This window comes from Dipodomys ordii, unplaced genomic scaffold (assembly GCF_000151885.1).
Source record: "Dipodomys ordii isolate 6190 unplaced genomic scaffold, Dord_2.0 Scaffold5, whole genome shotgun sequence".
Lineage (NCBI taxonomy): Eukaryota > Metazoa > Chordata > Mammalia > Rodentia > Heteromyidae > Dipodomys > Dipodomys ordii.
This window is the reverse complement of record NW_012267221.1, coordinates 23,142,390-23,163,066: the sequence shown is the minus strand read 5'-3', so window position 1 is coordinate 23,163,066 and position 20,677 is coordinate 23,142,390. Positions and strand designations below refer to the sequence as shown.

Below are 20,677 nucleotides of genomic sequence, written 5' to 3'. Positions count from 1 at the left end.
TACCTATAAAGCCCCAGGGTTTAATCCCTAGTACCACCACAAAATGCCCCCCTCACAAGCTATAGTATTTAAAAAATAGTGCTGTTATATAACCTTCATGCTGTGTGTATGGGTAATTGATATTTTCCATTTATTTTATTTACTTATTTTTGTGCTTGTAGTGGGGCTTGAACTCAGGGCCTTCAATTTTCACTTGGGTTTTTCACTCAAGGCTGGTGCTCTACCATTTCAGCTACATCACCACTTCTAGTTTTTTTTTTTTCTGGTTAACTGGAGATAAGATTCACACAGACTTTTCTTCCCCCAGCCTGGCTTTAAACTGTAATTAGATCTCAACCTCTGGAGTAGTTAGGATTACAGGCATGAGCCACCAGTGCCTGGCTAACATTTTCCTTTATTAATCATGGGCTTAATTATTGATTTAAGTAATCACTAATTTCCTATGGAAGATTTAGAATATACTAAAGTCAAATGATTCCTTTAGATTGAAATTCTGAGCAGTAACTGAAAATTTATACTCATACAACTCTGATACATCCTAGTAGATTTTAGACTATTTCCTAATGAGTTCCCATTACCCAAGTATGTCTCACAAGTGTTTAGTTCCAGGAAGCTTCTGTTTAAGAAGAGGCAAAGGCTAAGTGATGACCTGGAAGAGGGCAGGATAACTAGGTAGAGCCACCTGATAGGGTTACTGTGTGTGTTGTGGGACCACTGATGAGTGGCAACTGCCAACAACTTTCTCTGTTTGGCCTTCCCATCCCCCATCAGGCACATGCCTGGGTCTTCTTCATCTCCTTGTCCTCACTACCTATTCTAAGGACCACACCACTAGCAACTATCCATTTTACCTTCAGTGGTCTAAAGGTTTCCTAAAAAATGAAAAAGAAAATCAATGGTTCTTCTCATTACTGAGAACCATTTAGAAAGCACAGAAATTATTCATTGATAGCAAGTTTCCCCCCCCCACCCCCATCCAATTACTTTTTATTTTTTATTTTTTGGGGGGGGTCCGGTCGTGGGGCCTGAACTCTGGGCGCTATCCCTCAGCTCTTCAGCTCAAGGCTAGCACTCTACCACTTGAGCCACAGCGCCACGTCCGGCTTTTTTCTTTTTGCTTATGTGGTGCTGAGGAATCGAACTCAGGGCCTCAGGCATGCAAGGCAAGTGCTCTACCACTGAGCCACCTTCCCAGCCCCCAATTACTTTTTAAGTAGCCACTCTGTTGTTTCTTTAACTAGTTCTGTTCAAGCTAAATAATCCTATTGCCTTTCTCCAATAACTCTGAAATGATGTAATGGAAGAAATCCTGTTACCATTCCTTCTTGGAGGTAATGTCTAATCCTCCAAGTTATTTTAAAATGCTCACACTCCAAAATATACACTCCAGGATGATAAATAAACTCCGGGGGAACAGAGAGAAGAAACCCACAAGCATGCCAATCATTTGGGGGCCCTTCTCCAAGAAATGGGCACAAGTGACATGAAGAATTTTTCACCATACAATTCAGGAGTAACAAAACTCAAGATTATGGGTCTAGAGAACCATCTAAAAATAGAAGACTAAAAATACACTTCTGTCCACTCTGACCCAGCAGTACCTCATTCAGAAAACAGAGCTGTGTTAAAAATTTGGCTGAAAGGTATCAGCTAAACAGTTCTTATAATAGAAAAAAAAGAGACATAATCAATCCAATATCCACAGTCTGTGCTATTCATACTTCAGAGCAGCAGGCAGCTTCTTCAACTAATATTTTGATTTCTGATATTTACTGAAAGTGGAAAGATTTCATGGTAAGTCAAACTATAAGTTACAAGAGAAAGCACCATGCTTATCCCTATGTACAGGTAAATGCCACTTATTGAGAAACAGGTAAAAAAAACACAAATGACTACATTACCATTTCTTGACTTGAGATCCCTGTGAATCACCTTGACAGGAGCCTCCATGTGTAAGTAGTGCATTCCTTTTCATGAAAGAAGGAAAAAAGGCCTATTAGTATTTCCCAGCAACTCTGTGGCAGAAACTAAATCTATATATCCTATTCTTCCATGGTATTTGTAACAGAAACACCATAGAGTTCTACATTAGTCATATAATTTTAGTAAAATTTATATGCAATTTGATTGGGAATAGAGCTAGTTTCTTAAAATACCTAATCAGGACACTTAATCTTTTAGAATCTTCATGAAAATAGCTTTAGTAACTACCAGAAATGGTGCTCTGTAACTAAGGTATTATGCTAGGAAGGGCCTTCTATATCTGCCAAAGTTTTGACGAGGTGGTCAGTTTTCATCTGGATAGCCACAGTTATCTAACTGCAGCTTAGTTCACTTTCTCTGTATTCAATCAAAAGAGCTATGAGCAAAGGCAGGGTAGGGGTGAGGAGCTGGAGGATTGATTAGTTATGGCTGGTTAAGGGTTTTGTGATCTTCTGATGGAAAAATACATAGTAGTAACTAAATAATTTATTATCTTCACAAAATAAGTCTTGACACAAACAAAATTATCTCCAATTATTTTATCATTCATGATATTCCTGTAAATAAATACATAAGTTAACAAGTTTTATTATTTTAAATAAAAATTACACTTTATAAAAGACATATTGCATGGCTAACTGCTCAAAAATGTTTGATTCTTTCTGAACTTACGTGCTATCTCCTCACGTAGAATAAAGAAACAAACTTTTTTTTAATGAAATACTTCCTCTCCCTTCATTTCTTAAGTTCTGTTTTCTGAACAATGAAAAAATAGTCTCTCTCTCCACCAAATCAAACAGGTCTCTTTTAATAATGATCTATCCATACACGTCAACTTAATAACTAGGTTTGGGTTTTTAACATTTATAGGATATTTTAATTTTATAAAGGTTAGTTTATGAATGATCAACTCTTCTGTTCAGGTTATTATATTTTGAGAAATCATGAAAGAGTAAAAAAATTAAAAAAGGAAACTCATGCTATATAACAATATCAATGAAAAGAAACAAGTTAACAAAAGTATTGGCAACTTAAGTGGTATTCAGCAAAGTATAATTGGGATACATGGAATCTCATTTAATACGAAGTCCTACATATTTGAAACTGGAAAAACTGCAATTTGAGTAGCATTTAACAATCTTTATGATGCGATGTCATAATTACCTCTAATTTGTTTAGAAACAAATTCCTGAATGATTTTTCAGGAAGACTATTTAACTACTGGTAGAGGTAGAATAAACACTTTCAGTATTTGCTGACAAATAAGGATTTAATGAGAAGTACAAGTTGTCATGTCCAAAACGAGCTTTACAACGTCGGTGCGGGGGGGGGGGGGGGGGGGGGGGGGGGGAGGGAAGGAGAAGGATTGGGATTGGGGGGGAGCGGGGAGGCTGGGAAGGGATGTGAAGGGTAAACAAAGGAGGAAGCTGCAATGCTTGGTAAGAAATGTACGCATTATCCTGCCCATGTAATTGTAACTCCTCTGTACAGTATGTTCACAAATAAAATAAAATTAAATTAAAAAAAAACTCATGATTTTAGTATGAAAGCTTGAAATAAAGGTACTTTCTTCCTCATGGCAGATTACTATAAGAAAAAGTACCATAAGTTATTTGTGTACATGTGTGTATTATGTGTGTACACATACATTTATATGTATGTATGTATATATACTGGACAGGGCTGAAGTCATACACATACATACTTATACAGAATTTGGCACATTACTGCTATAATAATTGCAATCACATAAAAATTCTATTTAAGTTACTGGGTTCCAGTGGCTTACATTTGTAATCTTAGCTACTCAGGAGACTAGACGTCTGCAGGGGAAAAAAAGACCTGGGCAGAAAAAAAAGTTCTTCAGACTCCATCATGAAAAAACTGGCAGAAAAGCAGAGCTGGAAGTGTGGTTCAAGTGACAGTGCCAGCTGAGAAGTATGAGGCCCTGAGTTCAAACTCTAATATAACAAGAAATAAATAAAACCTCCTCCATGTTCTTGTAGCACTACCTCTCTTGTTTTTATTACAAACCATTAAAAAGACTGAGCAGGCCCTAGGTTCAAGCCCCATGACCAACAAAAAAAATTTTAAATAAAAAGATTGAAGAATATTTTCATCAGATATTCAAAGTTCCTTTAAAATATTTGATAGGGGGAGATTTTGTAGATCCAGGTTGATCTGCCCCAAGCATAGGGTGGTCTGTAGTAAATTCATTTTTCTTTGTTGCCCACCCCCATACTCTTCAAGGAAGAGAATCCTTTTTCGATTTGAGGCTACACTCTGTCAACAGCGATGATGTTGAGGAATGCCTAGTTCAAAAAAGCAAGAGTCAGCTCTTATTTAGGATGAATTATTCATTCTTTGATTTCTCAACATACTGTTACTTCAGTGGTTTCAATCCTGGTCAAACTGAAAGGCACAGGCTAGATTTGAAACAGGGTCAACCAAGTCAAGTTTTCCTACTTAATCTCTAACTTCTATACCTTACTGGATAGGGCAGAAGTCACTCCAAAAGCATTGACTTCGTTCTCCATTTATAGATCATCTCCATTTATAGATTATCCAAAAGGATTTTTCAATGTTACATATGACTTATGACTTACGTAGATAAGCCTCTTGTCAGCTGAAGCCAAGCATATTAGCACTTGTCTTTCAGATCAACTCACCAATCATGCCAGAGGGACTTTATTATTTTTTCAGGTTTGGACTCTGTTCAGGGGATCTACTCCTATTCTTCTCTCCTATTCAGGACTTCTGGTTCCAGTTTGCTACTTAATCCTGTTTCTTCTCTTCCCTGCACAGTGCCAGTCCTCTTGAGAAACTTCAGATGATGGCAGAGCTATTCTGGAGCCAAGAGACTTGTCCCTTGGTCAGGGATAATGTGGCAGCACAGGGGTGGGTGGTGTTGTTACATGCCTGGACTTATGGCCTGATGTGGAGCACAGCTGGAAGAACAGTGGCCTGTGGCAGTTGATTTGTCTGCTGTCCCTCCATCTTATGTGCCATTGAATAATAAATGGTGAGGTGTCATTGCCTGAGCACCCTACAAGTTGATGTCTGTAAGGTAAAGTGCCCCAAGACAAGGACTGCACGCATGTACATTTACATTATGCAAGTATAGTACATTTCCTCAATGCTGCAGGCAGCTCCCAATAGTTCCTGAGATGCCAAGAAGTAACTATGATGTTTCATGAAACTGTCTTGAAGACTATGAAATTTTCAGGCTGATTTGGGATGCTTGATACATGAATACATGATTAAGTTCATTAACCCAACCAAAGCTTTGAGTATTCCATCCTAAACATAGAGTTGTTACTCTCCCTTCCCCTTCCCCTCCCCCCTCTTTTCCCCCCTTTTCCTCCCCCTCTCCTCTGTCTTCTTCTCCTCTTTTTCCTTCTCTTCCTCCATCTTCTTTCTTCTTCATACTGGGGCTTGAACTCAGGGCTTAGGTGCTATCCCTCCCCCTCTGTCTCCCCCATTCCCTCCTCCGCCACTCCTCTCCTTGATCCCTCTCTTCTTCTTCCTCCCTCTCCCCCTCCTCCTCCTTTTCCTCCAACTCCTCCTCCTCTCTTTCTTCCTCTTCTTCCTCCTCATTCTCCTTCTCCTTTTTCTTGGGGCTTGAACTCAGGGCCTGGGCACTACACCTTAGCTCAAGGCATGCATTCTACCACTTGAGTCATACCTCTACTTTTGGCCTTTTCCTTGTTTATTGAAGATTAAAGAGTCTCATGGACTTTCCTGCCCAGGCTACTGCTAACCACAATCCTCAGACCTCAGCCTGTTGACTAGCTAGGATTACAGGTATGAGCTACCAGCTTCTGGCTGCTTACTTTTCTTATAATAATTTACCATTCAATAGCAGCATCTTACATAAAACTTTGAAAACAACGTTTTCTCCCCCACAGACCCTTTTCAAGAATATGACAGGTGCAGAGGAAACAAAATAGTCAAGGAAATATACCCAAAGAAAAACTATTATTTCTGGAAGTCACTGTGTGGCTTTGCCTTGCAGTGAAAGCAAAGCGTGGATTACTCCCCTTACAGAATGCCAAGGAACATTATATTTGCTTTGTAAAGAGATGTTTGTAGAGAAAGAAGTAATAAGATGCAAAGGAGTTAATTGCCCCAGTAAAATATGGACACACTTGCTTCCTAGAGGTTGCTAGAATACAAATGTAACTATCAGCACTCATTACTCAGATCAAGTTGTTTCCAAAGCAACTATGATGGTTATAAATAAAACCCCAAACTGTTCAGTTAGGAAAATGGAAAAAAAAGATAAAAATAAATGGAATTTGAACTGCTTTAGAAAGCATGAGTCTCTGCTGGAATTTGTGGAGAGAAAAGAACTAGGCACCTTGTTTAGAGATTTTGTGTGGTAAAAAATATTTCATTTCCGAGGGTGGTATCCAAGCTTACATTAAATACAAAATAAAATCGGAGTCATTTTTATACGGTAGAACCATTAAAAATTTTTAGAAAGTGGTTACTATTATATTATTCTGTATACAAAATGAAGAGTACTAATCCTATGACACATTATGTTTTTAGATACTTCCAGAGACTTTTTAGAGACTTCCAGAACAACAACAGAATTTTGATATTTTTTCCCATTTGATACGTTAAGCAAATTTATCGATTATGTCAGAGAAACAGCAAAAATATCTAATCTGGGTTTGTTGATTTTGTCAAAGTTGAAGTAAAGAAGGAAAAGAGAGAGAGAGACAGAAAAGGTATTCAGGAGTAGAAAGGCAATGACCTAAAATATGTTTTAAAATATCTGTTCAGTAAGTTGGTGGTCTAAACAAAAAGAATATCTAAAGACACAGAAGAAGCTTTCTGACATAAATCTCCATGTGCCAATTCTATAGGAATTCTGTAGGATACAGCAAGGCAGCATTACCTTTGGCTACGTCGGTGGCCCACGTCATGATGTGATCCATGTCCATCTCCTCACTTCTGTTACTGTTGATGTAATCATACAGCGACCCCAGAGAAGCATATTCTAGTTTAAAAGGACAAAGAAGTACATAATTAAAACCAAATTACATTTCAGAAATAGGATTTCATAGCTCTATTGAAAAAACATGTTAGAGACCTTAGGAAAAGACATCAAAATTATATATAACAAAGTTTCTAAAAAATTGCTGGGGATGGGCGCCAGTGGCTCACGCCTATAATCCTATCTACTCAGGAGGCTGAGATCTGAGGATCAAGGTTCAAAGCCAGCCCAGGCAGGAAAGTCTATGAAACTCTTATCTCCAATAAGCCACCAGAAAACTGAAAGTGGTGCTGTGGCTCAAGTGGTAGAATGATAGTCTTGAGCTGAAGAGCTGAGGGACAGTGCCTAGGCCCAGAGTTCAAACCCCATGATCAACAAATATCTAAATAAATAAATAAAAATTAAAATAAAAAATTAAAAATTGCCAGGTACTTGTAGTTCATGCCTAAAATCCTGAGACAGAGGTTTGAAGCCAGCTGGGGCAGAAGAGTCTGTTAGATTTTTATCTCCAATAAATCAGCACAAAGGTGAAAGTTGGGGATGTGGTTCAAGCAGTAAAGCATCAGCCTTGAGCAAAAAAGCCAAATGAGAGTGCAAGGCCCTTGAGTTTAAGCCCCAGAACCAGCACTACCCATCCCCCTCACCACGCCAAAAAAAAAAAAAAAAGAGTTAATGTCATCCTAGAAAAAGGTCTATCAAAGACAAGGCTGCCACAGAATGAACAGAAAACTTCAGTGGAGAATCAAAAGCCATTTATTTAGCTGAAACTAAGAAACATAAAGAGGTATGGATTAATGTACTGGAAATAATCACAGGTATGTAAATAGATATTTCTTTAAAAAGTATTATTATGACAAATAGTGTTCAATCAGAGTATATAGCCATGTCAATGAATCAAATCCTGGTTACAGAGTTTTCCAAATTTCAGCACAAAACCTCAAGAAAGTGAGAAAATTCCTTTCAAAATGGCTTTAAAGTAAAATTACATGCCATAAAATCCACCAGATCTCAGTGGTGAAATTCCAGGGCTGGGCAGTAACTACCATAACACAGTCTTAGATCTTTTTTACTATCCCTAACTCCTCCCAGCTTTCCTCCCAGTCCTCACACTGGCCCTGGGAGCTGCCTTCCCTTTTGACAACTTAGCCTTTTCAGGGTGCTTCAAATGGGACCATACCAACTGTGGTCTTGGTGTCTAACTTCATTCCCTAAATGTAGTATTTTCATTGTGTATTCACATTGTGGCATGGAGCTAAAACTTCATTACTTTACGTAAATGAATTTTATTCCTTTGTATGGATATACATTTACTAGCTGACAGACCTTCGGATTGTTCCAGGTTTGAGGTTATTATGAATAATGGACATTCAAGTCTGCAGGGGGAATGTGTTCATTTCTCTTGGATACACATATTACTGAGATTAGAGTTCCAGGTCACAGGGCAAGTTTAGAAACTGTCAGATTGTAGAATTGTAGGTCACAGGGCAAGGTCAGAAACTATCAGATTGCACTGCAAAGAGTCTGTATCATGTAATGATGCCAGCAGCAGTAAATGAGGGTTTCAGTCTCTCCACATCTTTGCCAACACTTGATATTAGCTTTTGCATTATGTTTTTTCTGGTGCCATAATCAATAGGGTCCAATTCTAGCATATCTTGTAATCCCTTTTTAAAAAATGTAGTACCATAGTTTGAACTCATACTGGCTAGGCATGTGTTTATCTGTTGAGTCATGTCACCAGATCTTCTTTGCACTAGTTTAGGTTTGTGTCTGACTTTGGTACTCCTATATTACATTTCCTGATAGCTAAGGTGACAGGCGTACAATATCATGCCCAGCTCCTTCAGTTGATGTGGAGACTCACAAACTTCTTTGCCTGGACTGAACTGAAGCCCCAACTCCTCAATCTCAGTTTCCCATGTAACTGGATAATAGGCACATACCACCATGCTGTTAATAGCTGATCATTCACAAATATTTTCCCTTGGGCTAGCCTCAAGCTTAGTTCTTTTTAGCTCTTTTTAAAAGACTGACTTGGTTATTTCTAGTTCTTTTTTTATTTCCATGTACAGTTTAAGATTGGCTTATAAATTTGTATGGAACTATCAACTGAGATTAACACAGCAATTATGTTGAATTTATAGATCACTTTGGGAAGAACAGTCATGACCAACAATATTCAATCTTCCAAATCATAAACATGTAATGTTTATTTATTTAGATCTTTAATTTTTCTCACCATCCTCTATGTTTAAATCTTACACTCATTTGTAAAATTCATTACTCAATTATTTCATTTTTTTGAAGGCATCGTGAGTGGAGTTCTTTCTTAATTTTATCTCTAGGTTGTTCACTTCTAAAGCATAAAAACAACTGATTTTTGATACTGCCTTTCAATCCCTGTGATTTTTAAAAATGTGTCATAGGACTGTTTTGTGTGCAATACTGAGGATACAAGTTGTCATTAAGATAGTTTTACTTTTTTCTTTCCAATATGAAGTCCTTCATTTTCTTTTTTCTGCTTAATTTGACTGGCTAGAACCTTCCACCCACTTCTGAATACATGTGGTAAGAGTAGAACCTCCCTTTCTTATTCTCAGGCTTGGGAGAAACAGGAAGCTTTACTATTAAAAATGGTATGATCAGCTGGGTGCTGGTAGCTCAGGTCTATAATTCTAGCTCCTCAAGAAGCTGAGATCTGCGGATCCCAGTTCAAAGCCAGCCCAGGCAGGAATGTTCATGATACTCTTATCTCCAATTAACCACCAGAAAAACAGAAGTGGCGGTGTGGCTCAAGTGGTAGAGTACTAGCCTTGAGCTGAAGAGCTGAGGGTCAGTGCCCAGTTCCAGAGCCATGACCAACAACAACAACAACAAAAATGGTATTCTCTGTGGAATTTTTTAGATGCTATTTCTCATGTTGGGAGAACACTCCTTTCTATCTCTAGTCTGTTGAGATTTTTTTTTAATTGCCGATAGGTGTTACAGTCTGTTGAATATTTTTTTCTGTGTCTTGAAACATTTATATAAAGATTTTGCCTCGTGCTTTATATTAACCAATTTCAGATGTATTCTGAACCCTGTATTCTCGGGACAAATTCCATTTGGCCATGGTAGACGACCATCTATGGCTAGATTAGATATGTTAAAGTAGTTAAGATTTTTTGCATTTTTAAATCCAAATATGAGTTTATATGTAAAGGTCATATATGAATGAGTGAACTATATATGTATAGGATGCATATATCTAATGCATACCTATATAAAATATATAATATGTATGACACACACATAGAATTCACATATATTGGAGTCTGTGAAAAATCTATGCCATTTATTCCTACAGTATTTCCATGGGCTAAGGTTTTTGCATTTATTTTTATGACTATTAGTGTATGTTTTGTGTGGCTTTGATAAAGGGGTAGTACTGGTTTTACAGAACTCCTCTACCTTCTAAGAGCCTATGGGCAGGATTGGTATTATTTCTTTTTAAACAATATCTATTCTTACCTAGTGGCCTTACTTACAAAGTATCCTGAAGAAAATGTATTACAAATATGTGTTCTTTGTTGGGTGATGTGCTCTGTAGTATGTGAATTAAGTATACAGTTAGTTGGTTGAGAGCATTCCTGAAATTTCCTACATCCTTGCTAATTCTGCTTACTATATCAATCATGGAAAAGACTGAAATGGATTATTGCTCAATTGTCTATTAATTCTGAATCACCTTTTAATTTAGTCAATTTTTACTTCACATATTTTATGAGTCTGTTAGATATATATATATATATATATAGATATATTTATTTATAATTGTTATAAACTCCTGATATATGAACCCCTTTATCATTATAAACAATACCCTAACTGTTCTCTAAATTTTTTGCTTTATGTCTACTTTGTCTAGATTACTAATTACTATAGATCTCTACAGGTTACTGTTTGCATAATATTTCCTTATTTTTCCCTCCTACTTTTATCCTATTTGTGTCTTTGACTAAGGGAACTATCTCCTAAAGACAGTATGTAGTTAGAACTTGTTTTTAATATACAGTCATACGGTCTCTGCCTTTTGACAAGGATGTTTAGACCATTCACATTTAATGTAATTATTGAAGTATTTGGCATCTATTTGTTACCTATTTCTCCCGTCCTTCTCAGTCTTCAGCTCCTCCTGCACTGCCCTCTTTTTGTATTGTATTTATTTTCTTTTTCTTGTGTGTGTGTGTGTTTGTGTGTGCGTGCATGCATGTGTGCATGTGGATGTACATGCACACATGCATGTGTGTATGGTAATATCCAGGGTTGAACACAGGGTCTTATGCTCTCAGCTTTTTTGTCCATGGCTAGTGTCTTTCCACTTAAGCCAGTCTGCTAGTCCAATCCAGCATTTTGGCTGGTTAGTCTGAGATAGAATCTCATAGATTTTTCTGCCCAGATTGGCTTTGAACCACAATCCTCAGATTTCAGCCTTCTGAGAAGTTAGGATCAATAGTGTCACTAGTGTCCAGTTTGTGTTTAATATTTCTAGTGTATCTTTATATTTTCTTGATTACTTTTTTGAGACAGGGCCTTATACTGTATCCCAGGCTGGACTTAAATTTATAATACTTATGACTCATCTTCCTATGTGTAGGAATTACAGCTGTACGCAACTATGCCTGGTCTCCTTTTATATTGTACTCCTTGAATGACTTCTTTTAGTGGTGACACAAAGAATTATAGCATAATCACTTCAGATAATACTAACTTAAAATATAAGACATAAGGCATTTATATATCCTATTCTTCAATATAACTCAACTCTGTCTATCATCTTGTTTTTTTTGGGGGGGGGTCCAGTGGTCATGGGGCCTGAACTCTGGGCCTGGGCGCTGTCCCTCAGCTCTTTAGCTCAAGGCTAGCACTCTACCACTTGAGCCACAACGCCACTTCTGGCTTTTTTCTTTTTGCTTATGTGGTGCTGAGGAATCAAACCCAGGACCTCATGCATGCAAGGCAAGCACTCTACCATTGAGCCACCTTCCCAGGACCCCCCCCATCTATCATCTTTAATATTATGACATATTAAATTAGCCAACAAAAGTTTGATTCTTAATTTTTTTGTTTTCAAACATGGTATGGAGAGAGACAAGAATAAATTGAAAGTCTTTTATATTAACCCACATTTTTACTATTTCTTATACCGTATTTCTTTTAATTACCATCATTTCCTTTAGTCTGAAGGACTTTTCAATCTCCTTCTCTCTCCCTTTCTCCTTCCCTCCTTCTCTCCTTCCCATCATCCTCTCTTCTCTCTTTTTCATATAAGAGATCAAGCCTGGAATCTTCTGCTTGCTCACCAAGAACATATTCTAACCTATCCACATCTGCTAGCTACAAATGATCTAATTTTCTATCCAATAATACATTTTAATTTAATTTTTAAAGATAATTTTGGATTTTTTTCTTTTAGCACCTAAAATGTCAGTTTATTTCAATCTGGTCTCCATTATTGTACAAGAGAAGTCAGCCATTGATTATATTATTATTATATTATGTTGCTGCTTTCAAGATTTTACCTTGTCTTTATCAACAGTTTGTGGTTTGTGTATGAGGTCACATGCACTTATCCTACTTAGTGTTTGGTAGTTGTTTGTTTTTGTTTTTTGTCATTCATGGGGCTTGAACTAAGGGCTTGGGCACTGCCCTTGAGCTCTTTGTGCTCAAGGCTATGCTCTACCACTTTGAGCCACAGCACCACTTCTAGTTTGTTGGTGGTTAACTGGAGAGACTCACAAGACTTTCCTGCCAGGTTGGCTTTGAATCACAATCTTCAGATCTCAGCCTCCTGACTAGCTAAGATTACAGGTGTGAGCTACCAGCATCTAGCTTCTGCACAGGGTTTGTTGTGCTCCTCAGATATGCAGATTCATATATTTTACTCAATTGAGAAATGTTTTTTGGCTATTACTTGTTCAAATATTTTTCTATTTTCTCCTCTCTTTCCTATTATACATTAGTTGGTATATTTAATATCCTGCTGGACTCAGGATTTTTAACTTTCCTCAAATGCTTTCTCCATTTGAATTAGATAAATTTCTATTCATTTAATTGAAACCCCTTAAGGTTTTTCTTCTGCTCTCTGAAACTTAAGTCATTCCAGAAAATTTATGTCTAATTATTCTTTCGTATTTTCAGAATTTCTAATGAGTCCATTTTAGAAAAATAATAATTTCTGCACACCTGATGTTATCTGTTTGTTAAGTCGTGTTTTTCAGATTTTCCTTTATTTCTTTCACCATGGTTTTCTTTAGTTCTCTGAACACACTGTTTGGAAAGCTTCATCTATTTATACCCAGGGACACTACAGGCCTATTTCCATTGGCAGCTTTTAATCCTGAATGTAGTTACACATTCCTATCTCTTTACCCAGGTTTTCTTTAGCTGGACAGTTTAAATAATTTATCACAGCAACTCCAGATTCTCACTTTACCCTCCTAATGTTTTTTCTGATTTTATTTGCTTGGGTGAATCTTATTAAACCTGTTTCCCTTACAGTGTGTCCCTACACTGTCTCTGCTTTCAGTGTTTTATGTTTTTTCCTTTCTTCTTTTTTTTCAAATATTGTTTTGATTTATAAGCCTAGCCTTTTAGCTGCTATCTTTTATCCACAGAGGTTACTATCAGCCAATGGTTAGATAGGACTTCTGGTCAAATACCCTTGGCTGTAAATGAGTATGAAAGTAACAAAGGCACCTTCAGGGATTGGGCTGTTTTTACCTGTGTCCTGGCTTTTACTTTCCATGGACCTTTTTTTTCTCTATAAAAAAATATACAAGCTCAAGATGTATAAGTAGTGTATGAACACTCAGTATCTCTCTATTCTCTGGTTTACATATATGTAAATGTGTAAATGTAACCTTCAGCGAGGCATATATTTATTCCAATCACATCCATGAGTTCAGGCTGATAAGGCTGCTGGCAGTCTCTAAGTCCCCTTACCAATGCTGTAGAGGTGGGATTAGGCACTGTTCTAGGGCAAGCACTCTTCAACTATAGTAGCAAAGACGCCAGTCCTCACAGCCTGCCCTTCTGCTGACTGAGCCATCGTGAAAGCAGAGGAGGAATGAAAACAAACCTGGGCAAGAATATTACTGATTCTCACTACTACCCTCAATTCAGCAGGCTTTCGACCATAGACATTCCTCAAACTGCTATATATGCTTCAAAATCTGAAACATAAGGAGATTCTCATATGAGAGCCCATCTGAGAAGATGGCAGAGTCAAGACTCGGTCTCCCAACTTCCAATTCCTATTCCAATGTTCTTTCCACCATACCATTCTGATAACATACTTTTGAGTCCTCAGAATTGAGTGACAATAGCTCTTGACTCCAACAATGTTCTCTATTAACAAACAAACAAAAAATCCAAGTTCAACTCAAGCCATTCAAAGTCTTCCCTCCAGGTCTCTGACATCTGACACAGATGAGGAGGTTCATACAAGGTTATCTAGGTTAAGCTGACCTTGATCACAAGGTCCATTGCCTGCCACTTCACATTAAGATTTACATGTATTCAAGAGGTAGGGTAAGTGCCACTGCTCCTAGCTTTCTTGGTCATTTCAACCCCAAACTCAACATGGTTGGCATGGATACTGCATAGAATAGGCTTTGCCCTAACACTGCAGAAAGTTCGCTGAAAAAGTTTGACTAAACAAACATCTAGTTAAACCAGTCAGATGCAGGTGGTTCACACCATAATCCTAGTTACTCAGGAGGCAGGTTCAAAGCCAGCCCAGTTAGGAAAATCTATAATACTCTTATCTCCAATTAACCACCAAAAAGCCACAAGTGGATCTGTGACTTGAGCAAAAATACCCCATGAACTCAAGGACAGCACCCAGGTCCTGTGTTCAAGCCCCAGGACTGGCAAAACCAACCAACCAACCAACAAACAAATCTATATTTCTAAGAATATAAATAATATTAATTTAATTTAAAACATCAAAGTCTGGCTAGTAGATCTCTTTTTAATAATCAACTTCACAGGCCAATAAGAAAGCTTTAAAAGAATAATTTTTATCACATCATAATTCATAACTGGTGCTGTTTAAGTAATATCAGCAATTTAGCCAAGCATTGGAAGTCCACACCTGTAATCCTAGATACTTAAGAGGCTGAGATCTGAGGATCATGGTTTGAAGCCAACTCAGGCAAGAAAGTCTGTGAGACTCTTTTCTCCAGATTGTACCACAAGAGCCAGAAGTAGAACTGTGTCTTAAGTAGTAGAATGCTATAGCCTTGATAAAAAAAAAAAAACTCAAAAATAGCACCTAGGCCCTGAGTCAAGTCCCAGGATAGGCACACATACAATATGCCAGCTATTGGCTACTTACCAGTTCTACAGGGAAACAAATACAAATCTATACTAAAGAAATGACCAATTTAACAACAACAAACAAATTGGTAGTTTCAGGTAGAAGCAGGAAGTGATGAAGAGATGCAGGAAATAAAGGACTGACTAATCATATGAGAATATTAAATAATATCAAGCTTACTCATTAAATGACTGGGATTCTCCTTCCCTCCTTCACTTCCCCCCTCTCTGTTGAGGTGACTCAGATAAAATATGCTAAAAATGAATGTGTTTCACATCTGCCTCAGGACTGAGAGAAGATTCTTGGAAAAGGGACTTGAGTCTCCTTTTCTATTCTTCATTCCCCCCCTCAAGAAAAACAAACAAACAAGTAAACAAAAAAACTAGAAAATTCCATGAACAACCCATGGATTTAGTTCTGCTAAAATCCCCTTTTCCAAATCATTAAGCCTCAAGGTATAAGAGCAGAGAAGCAGTTTCTAATCTCATTGTTATACAGGAGCAATATCTGTTAGAGAAGAATAATACCAACCACAAATGAGGATCAGAAAACTGAATTCAGAACTAGAAAATAAACATTAACAAGGAAAAACTAAAAAATGATGGACTTGAGGGAAAGAGTCATAAGATAACTAAGCCAGAGAAAGACTTAACTTTAAACCAGAAATCTGATATGAAAGATCAGATAAGGTTTCCCCTAAAATACGATCCATGAAGGGGTATTTATAGTAATTAATAAGACATAGCAGGCTTAAGACAAAAATTGCCATATCCCCCATTTCCAGTGCAGATCTAAAAAAAGGAAATGGATGTGAAAGACCCCCATCTAAGAACCTACTACTAAAGACCAATGCATGTGAATGTACACACCACCAGAGTATCAGAAAAGACATAACCATGAAACAGAGAGCCCCCGCCTTCCAGAACCTGACTACATGAAAGAGGACATTCAAGAAAAAAGCAACATGACAAAATTGTGCCACTCTGTTTTTGCCACTGGCAGTTGATCATGGGGAAACTACTTAAGTTAGAGTTCCAAAAGTAAAATATAAATGGCTTTACCTATCTCATAGTGTTATTCTAAGTGTTGGGTAAGATAACTGCATATGAAAAGTTCCCAAGATAATTATTTCTACTGTGATTGTATTGTTTATTTGTTTTCTATAAACAACATAAGCTCTTATCTCTACCATGGAAGAAAATAGATTGACTATTTTAAGGGTTTTCTTGTTTGTTTTTGATTTAATTGAAGAACCTCCATGACAAAGAATGTAATCAAACTTATTTAATTTAAAATGAAACAAAAGTACTCATCGGATTATACAAAACAAGCATGAAATGTTAAAAGTATGTGTTCTGTGTTTTTGTGTAGAAAAATTTTATTGCACTCATTTTTGGAAAAGTATTTTCATCTGTTTAAAAACTCTGGCTCCAAATTATGTGATAAGTTAGCTGAAGGTCATTATCAGCTCAGATGACCAAACCTGAAAAATATTGTTCTCACATAGGAGACCTTGAGGAAAGAATGCTCTAATGGGAGTAATATGCCTTGCAAAGAATTACAACTGGAACAGCTCAAGAAATCTTAATTTATAAAAGGTCACAGAGTAACAAAAAACATCTCACAGTTCAAGTAATTAAATGAAATTTTAGTTAAACGACACCTTTAAATATTGGCATTGCAGCTGCAAGTGCATTTAAATAGCATTTACACAGATATAATTAGCACAATTAAATATGGGTAGAAGTGGAAACACCATTCTTAATTATATTGATATAATCAGTTTTATTAATGCTTTATGGCAACAAAAGTGACATCTGACAGTAGCACACAATTCATGACTGAACCTGATATTAAGCATTTTAGCATATTAAGGAATCTAAAGCTAGGTAATTGGGGAAAGAAAGAAGGCAAATCATGAGTTCGTACCTGTGACGATGCCATAGTTGGGAGGTTCAAGAATTACTCCATAAAACTGGATGATGTTTCTGTGACTGAGGACACTCAGTATTTCCGCCTGTACAAAACCAAATGCAAAACTGCATAAAACTTTACACTTTTAATAGTCATACTACACAGGCTTTCTAGTTTCTGTTTTCTTTCACTTACATTCATAAGGATACATATGCACTCAACAACTATGTGATCTGATAAAACTGTCTGCAACAGCATCTCTGAAAGTTCAAATTTTTCTACATAGTACTTTCTGCATAGTACCAGTCTTATGAGGCTGAAACAAGTTTGAACTTCTGTTGGCTGAGCCAAAATTAAGGTAAGGATTTTCAAATATTAATGAAACACATTAACATAATACCCACATATAATTTATCTAATAAGTCATTGATCTGTTTCTATATACATGGTAACTATAGAATGGTGGATTCCTGGGCCATGTAATAGGAAGCCCTATAATATACTTTTGAATACATTAATATTAAAAAGTAATTTAAAGAATGGCATGAAAAAATAAGGTATATTTAGTAAACGTAATTTTTATATGAACACAGAGATAGCACAGTGTAAATCTATAAAGATACTCTTTTATTACTTTTAGAGATAAAATAGAGGTATGAACTATAAACACATGGTATAAAATCATGTATGTTAAATAGAAAAGGTTTAATATTGTAAGCGAAAGACATATTATTGGCAGTAAAATAGATTATATATAACTTTTACTATTTTTAAGTATGGTACAAAGGAGTATCAACTCGACATGTCAGTTTAGAAGTACTATTCCCTTCACCTCCTGTCTCTCCCAACCCCACCCATCCCTTCAAGTTACTGATGCCATTTTCATATATATATTGAATATCATGACTATATTCACTCATGCTTAAAATATAGATTTAGCTCCTTGCTCCAGAAAGGGGAATCATTAAGAATACCAGCAATTAAGACAATGAGGAAGGCATGGTCAGAAAGAGGACACAACTCTATTATAAATTATTATTTGCCATACGTGTTTTTCCACAGGTCAAGATTTGAGATTTCTTTGTTTGTTTTTTGTTTTGTTTTGTTTTGTCGGTCATGGGGCTTGAACTCTAGGCCTGGGTGCTGTCCCTCAGCTCTTCAGCTCAAGGCAAGCGCTCTACAGCTTGAGCCACAGAGCTACTTGCCACTTCCGGTTTTCTAGTGGTTTATTGGAGATAAGAGTCTCATGGACTTTCCTGCCCAGGCTGGCTTTGAACCGTGATCCTCAGATCTCAGCCTCCTGAGTAGCTAGGATTATAGGCGTGAGCCACAGGCGCCCAGCTAAGATTTGAGATTTCATTAAAGACCCTCTCTATGAACCTAGTTTTGAAGGTGATGTAACTAGGTAGAAAATAGACCTAAGGATCAGCATGGGGTTCATATGGGAACTAGGGAAAGAGAAATCATCAGTGATCAGATGAGACACTATCAAAATTGATTTGACAGAATTTACTATTAGTAAAATAGGTGTTGAATGGCACCATCTCTGCCTAATCAAATGATTCCTGGACAGGACAGTGCTCACTAGGCAGAGGCTAACTCTACCAAGTAATCACAACTGTTCAGTTTCTCTCACAGAAGGAAAACACATCAATTACGCAACAGAACTGCTTATCTGCGTGGCCATTTTAATTCTCAGTATAAAACAAAGGTGCTTTGGCTCCCACTGGTGGCTCCCACCTATAATTCTGGCTAGACAGGAGGCTGAGATCTGAGGATCTTGGTTCAGAGCTGGCCTGGGAATGGAGGAAAGTCCATGAGATTCTTATCTCCAATTAACTGTCCCAAAGCAGGAAGCTGACTGTGGCACAAGTGGCTAGCCTTGAGCACAAAAGCTCAGGGACAGCACCCAGGCTGAGTTCATCTTGTCCCAGTGCTAGTGCACATGTTGCACGCATGCATGCGTGCACATAAACAAAGAAGCTTTGTTGTAAAAATAAGGTCCTTGTGAAGTGTTTTGTCGTTGCTGTTGTTGTTTTTTGTTGGTCGTGGGGCTTGAACTCTGGGCCTGGGCGCTGTCCCCGAGCTCTTCAGCTCAAGGCTAGTGTGCTACCTCTTGAGCCATAGTGCCACTTCTACTTTTCTGAGTGGCTTTTTGGAGATAAGAGTCTCATGGACTTTCCTGCCTGGGCTGGCTTTGAACTGCAATCTTCAGATCTCAGCCTCCTGAGTAGCTAGGATTATAAGCGTGAGCCACTGGCACCCGGCTCTTGAAATTATCCTATTACTCTATTTTTAAGGGGCAGCTAACTGAGTAAAGAATTAGAATTCAAGGTGAGAAAAGCAGGATTGTTAATGTTTGTACTAGACTTCATCGAACTAAGGAGCAACAAAATGGCAGAGGACACAGATTTGCTCCTATATTCATTCTGTTCTTTTACACCTGGAAGGTCAATTTAGGATTTTCTTAGAATGACAGTCAGTCAACTAACTATACAACTACAACAAAAGTCATATTTGAGTTTATGTTTACCAGCTCATTAATGAGGATTTGGAAGGCAATTCTTGGCCTCTGGTAGGCTCAACTGTCCAAGACAAAAAAAGGAACCCCGTTTCTCAAGATCTTTTTCCTGCTGCACATGCTTCCAGCAAGTCCTTGCCCTCAGCATCAGAATACTTCATGTTAAGAACACAGAGCTTTTCAAGTCTTAACTTTTCCAATCAGTTTTCTTACCCAGTGCATCTTGTCATGTCTTTCCAGAAGCACCTCTGCAGGTGAACAAGGCTTGTTTCAAGCCTTACCTGTTCTTCTTGAATGCTTCTGCAGATGCTCCTCCAGAAGTACTGAGAGGTGTAGCCTGATTCTCAGCAGAAGGGCTGCATGTCACCCAGACTGCTCATGAACTAGATGTGCTATAAAACTTAATGGTAGCTGGTGGCTTATGCCTCTAAATTCTAGCTACTCAGGAGGCTGAGATCTGACCATCACAATTTGAAGCCAGACAGGATAGAAAAAGTCTGTGACACTTTTACCTCCAATTAACCATCAAAAAGCCAGAAGTGGAACTGTGTGACTCAAGTGGTAGAGTGCCACCCTAGGGCAAAAGAGCTAAGGGACAACTCAGGCCCTGAGTTCAAACCCAATACCTGAATTCAAGCTCAATTTACCAACACACACACACACACACACACACACACACACACACAATGTGTCATGGCTAGGGCTGTTTTCCTAAAATAAAGCTTTTGGAGAAAATGCTGTTACAAGAACAACTTGGTCTGGGAAGGTGGCTCAAGTGGTAGAGCGCTAGCCTTGAACTGAAGAGCTGAGGGACAGCGCCCAGGCCCAGAGTTCAGGACCCACGACCGGACCCAAAAAAAAAAAAAAAAGAACAACTTAAAAGGCAGGCTTG

General features: G+C 37.7%; 1 protein-coding gene across 3 annotated transcripts in view; it reads right to left on the bottom strand.

The window, feature by feature from the left end:
- LOC105996025 (mitogen-activated protein kinase kinase kinase MLT) overlaps positions 1-20,677 on the bottom strand; it is a 165,263-nt gene that overhangs the window by 77,238 nt on the left and 67,348 nt on the right. For all 3 annotated transcript variants that reach the window (XM_013029981.1, XM_013029967.1, XM_013029973.1), the window contains exons 3-5: positions 17,280-17,367; positions 6,890-6,991; positions 1,902-1,967 (exon numbers count right to left, since the gene is read on the bottom strand). In XM_013029981.1, the coding sequence (XP_012885435.1) occupies positions 1,902-1,967; positions 6,890-6,991; positions 17,280-17,367 (256 nt within the window). The remainder of the gene's footprint in view (positions 1-1,901; positions 1,968-6,889; positions 6,992-17,279; positions 17,368-20,677) is intronic.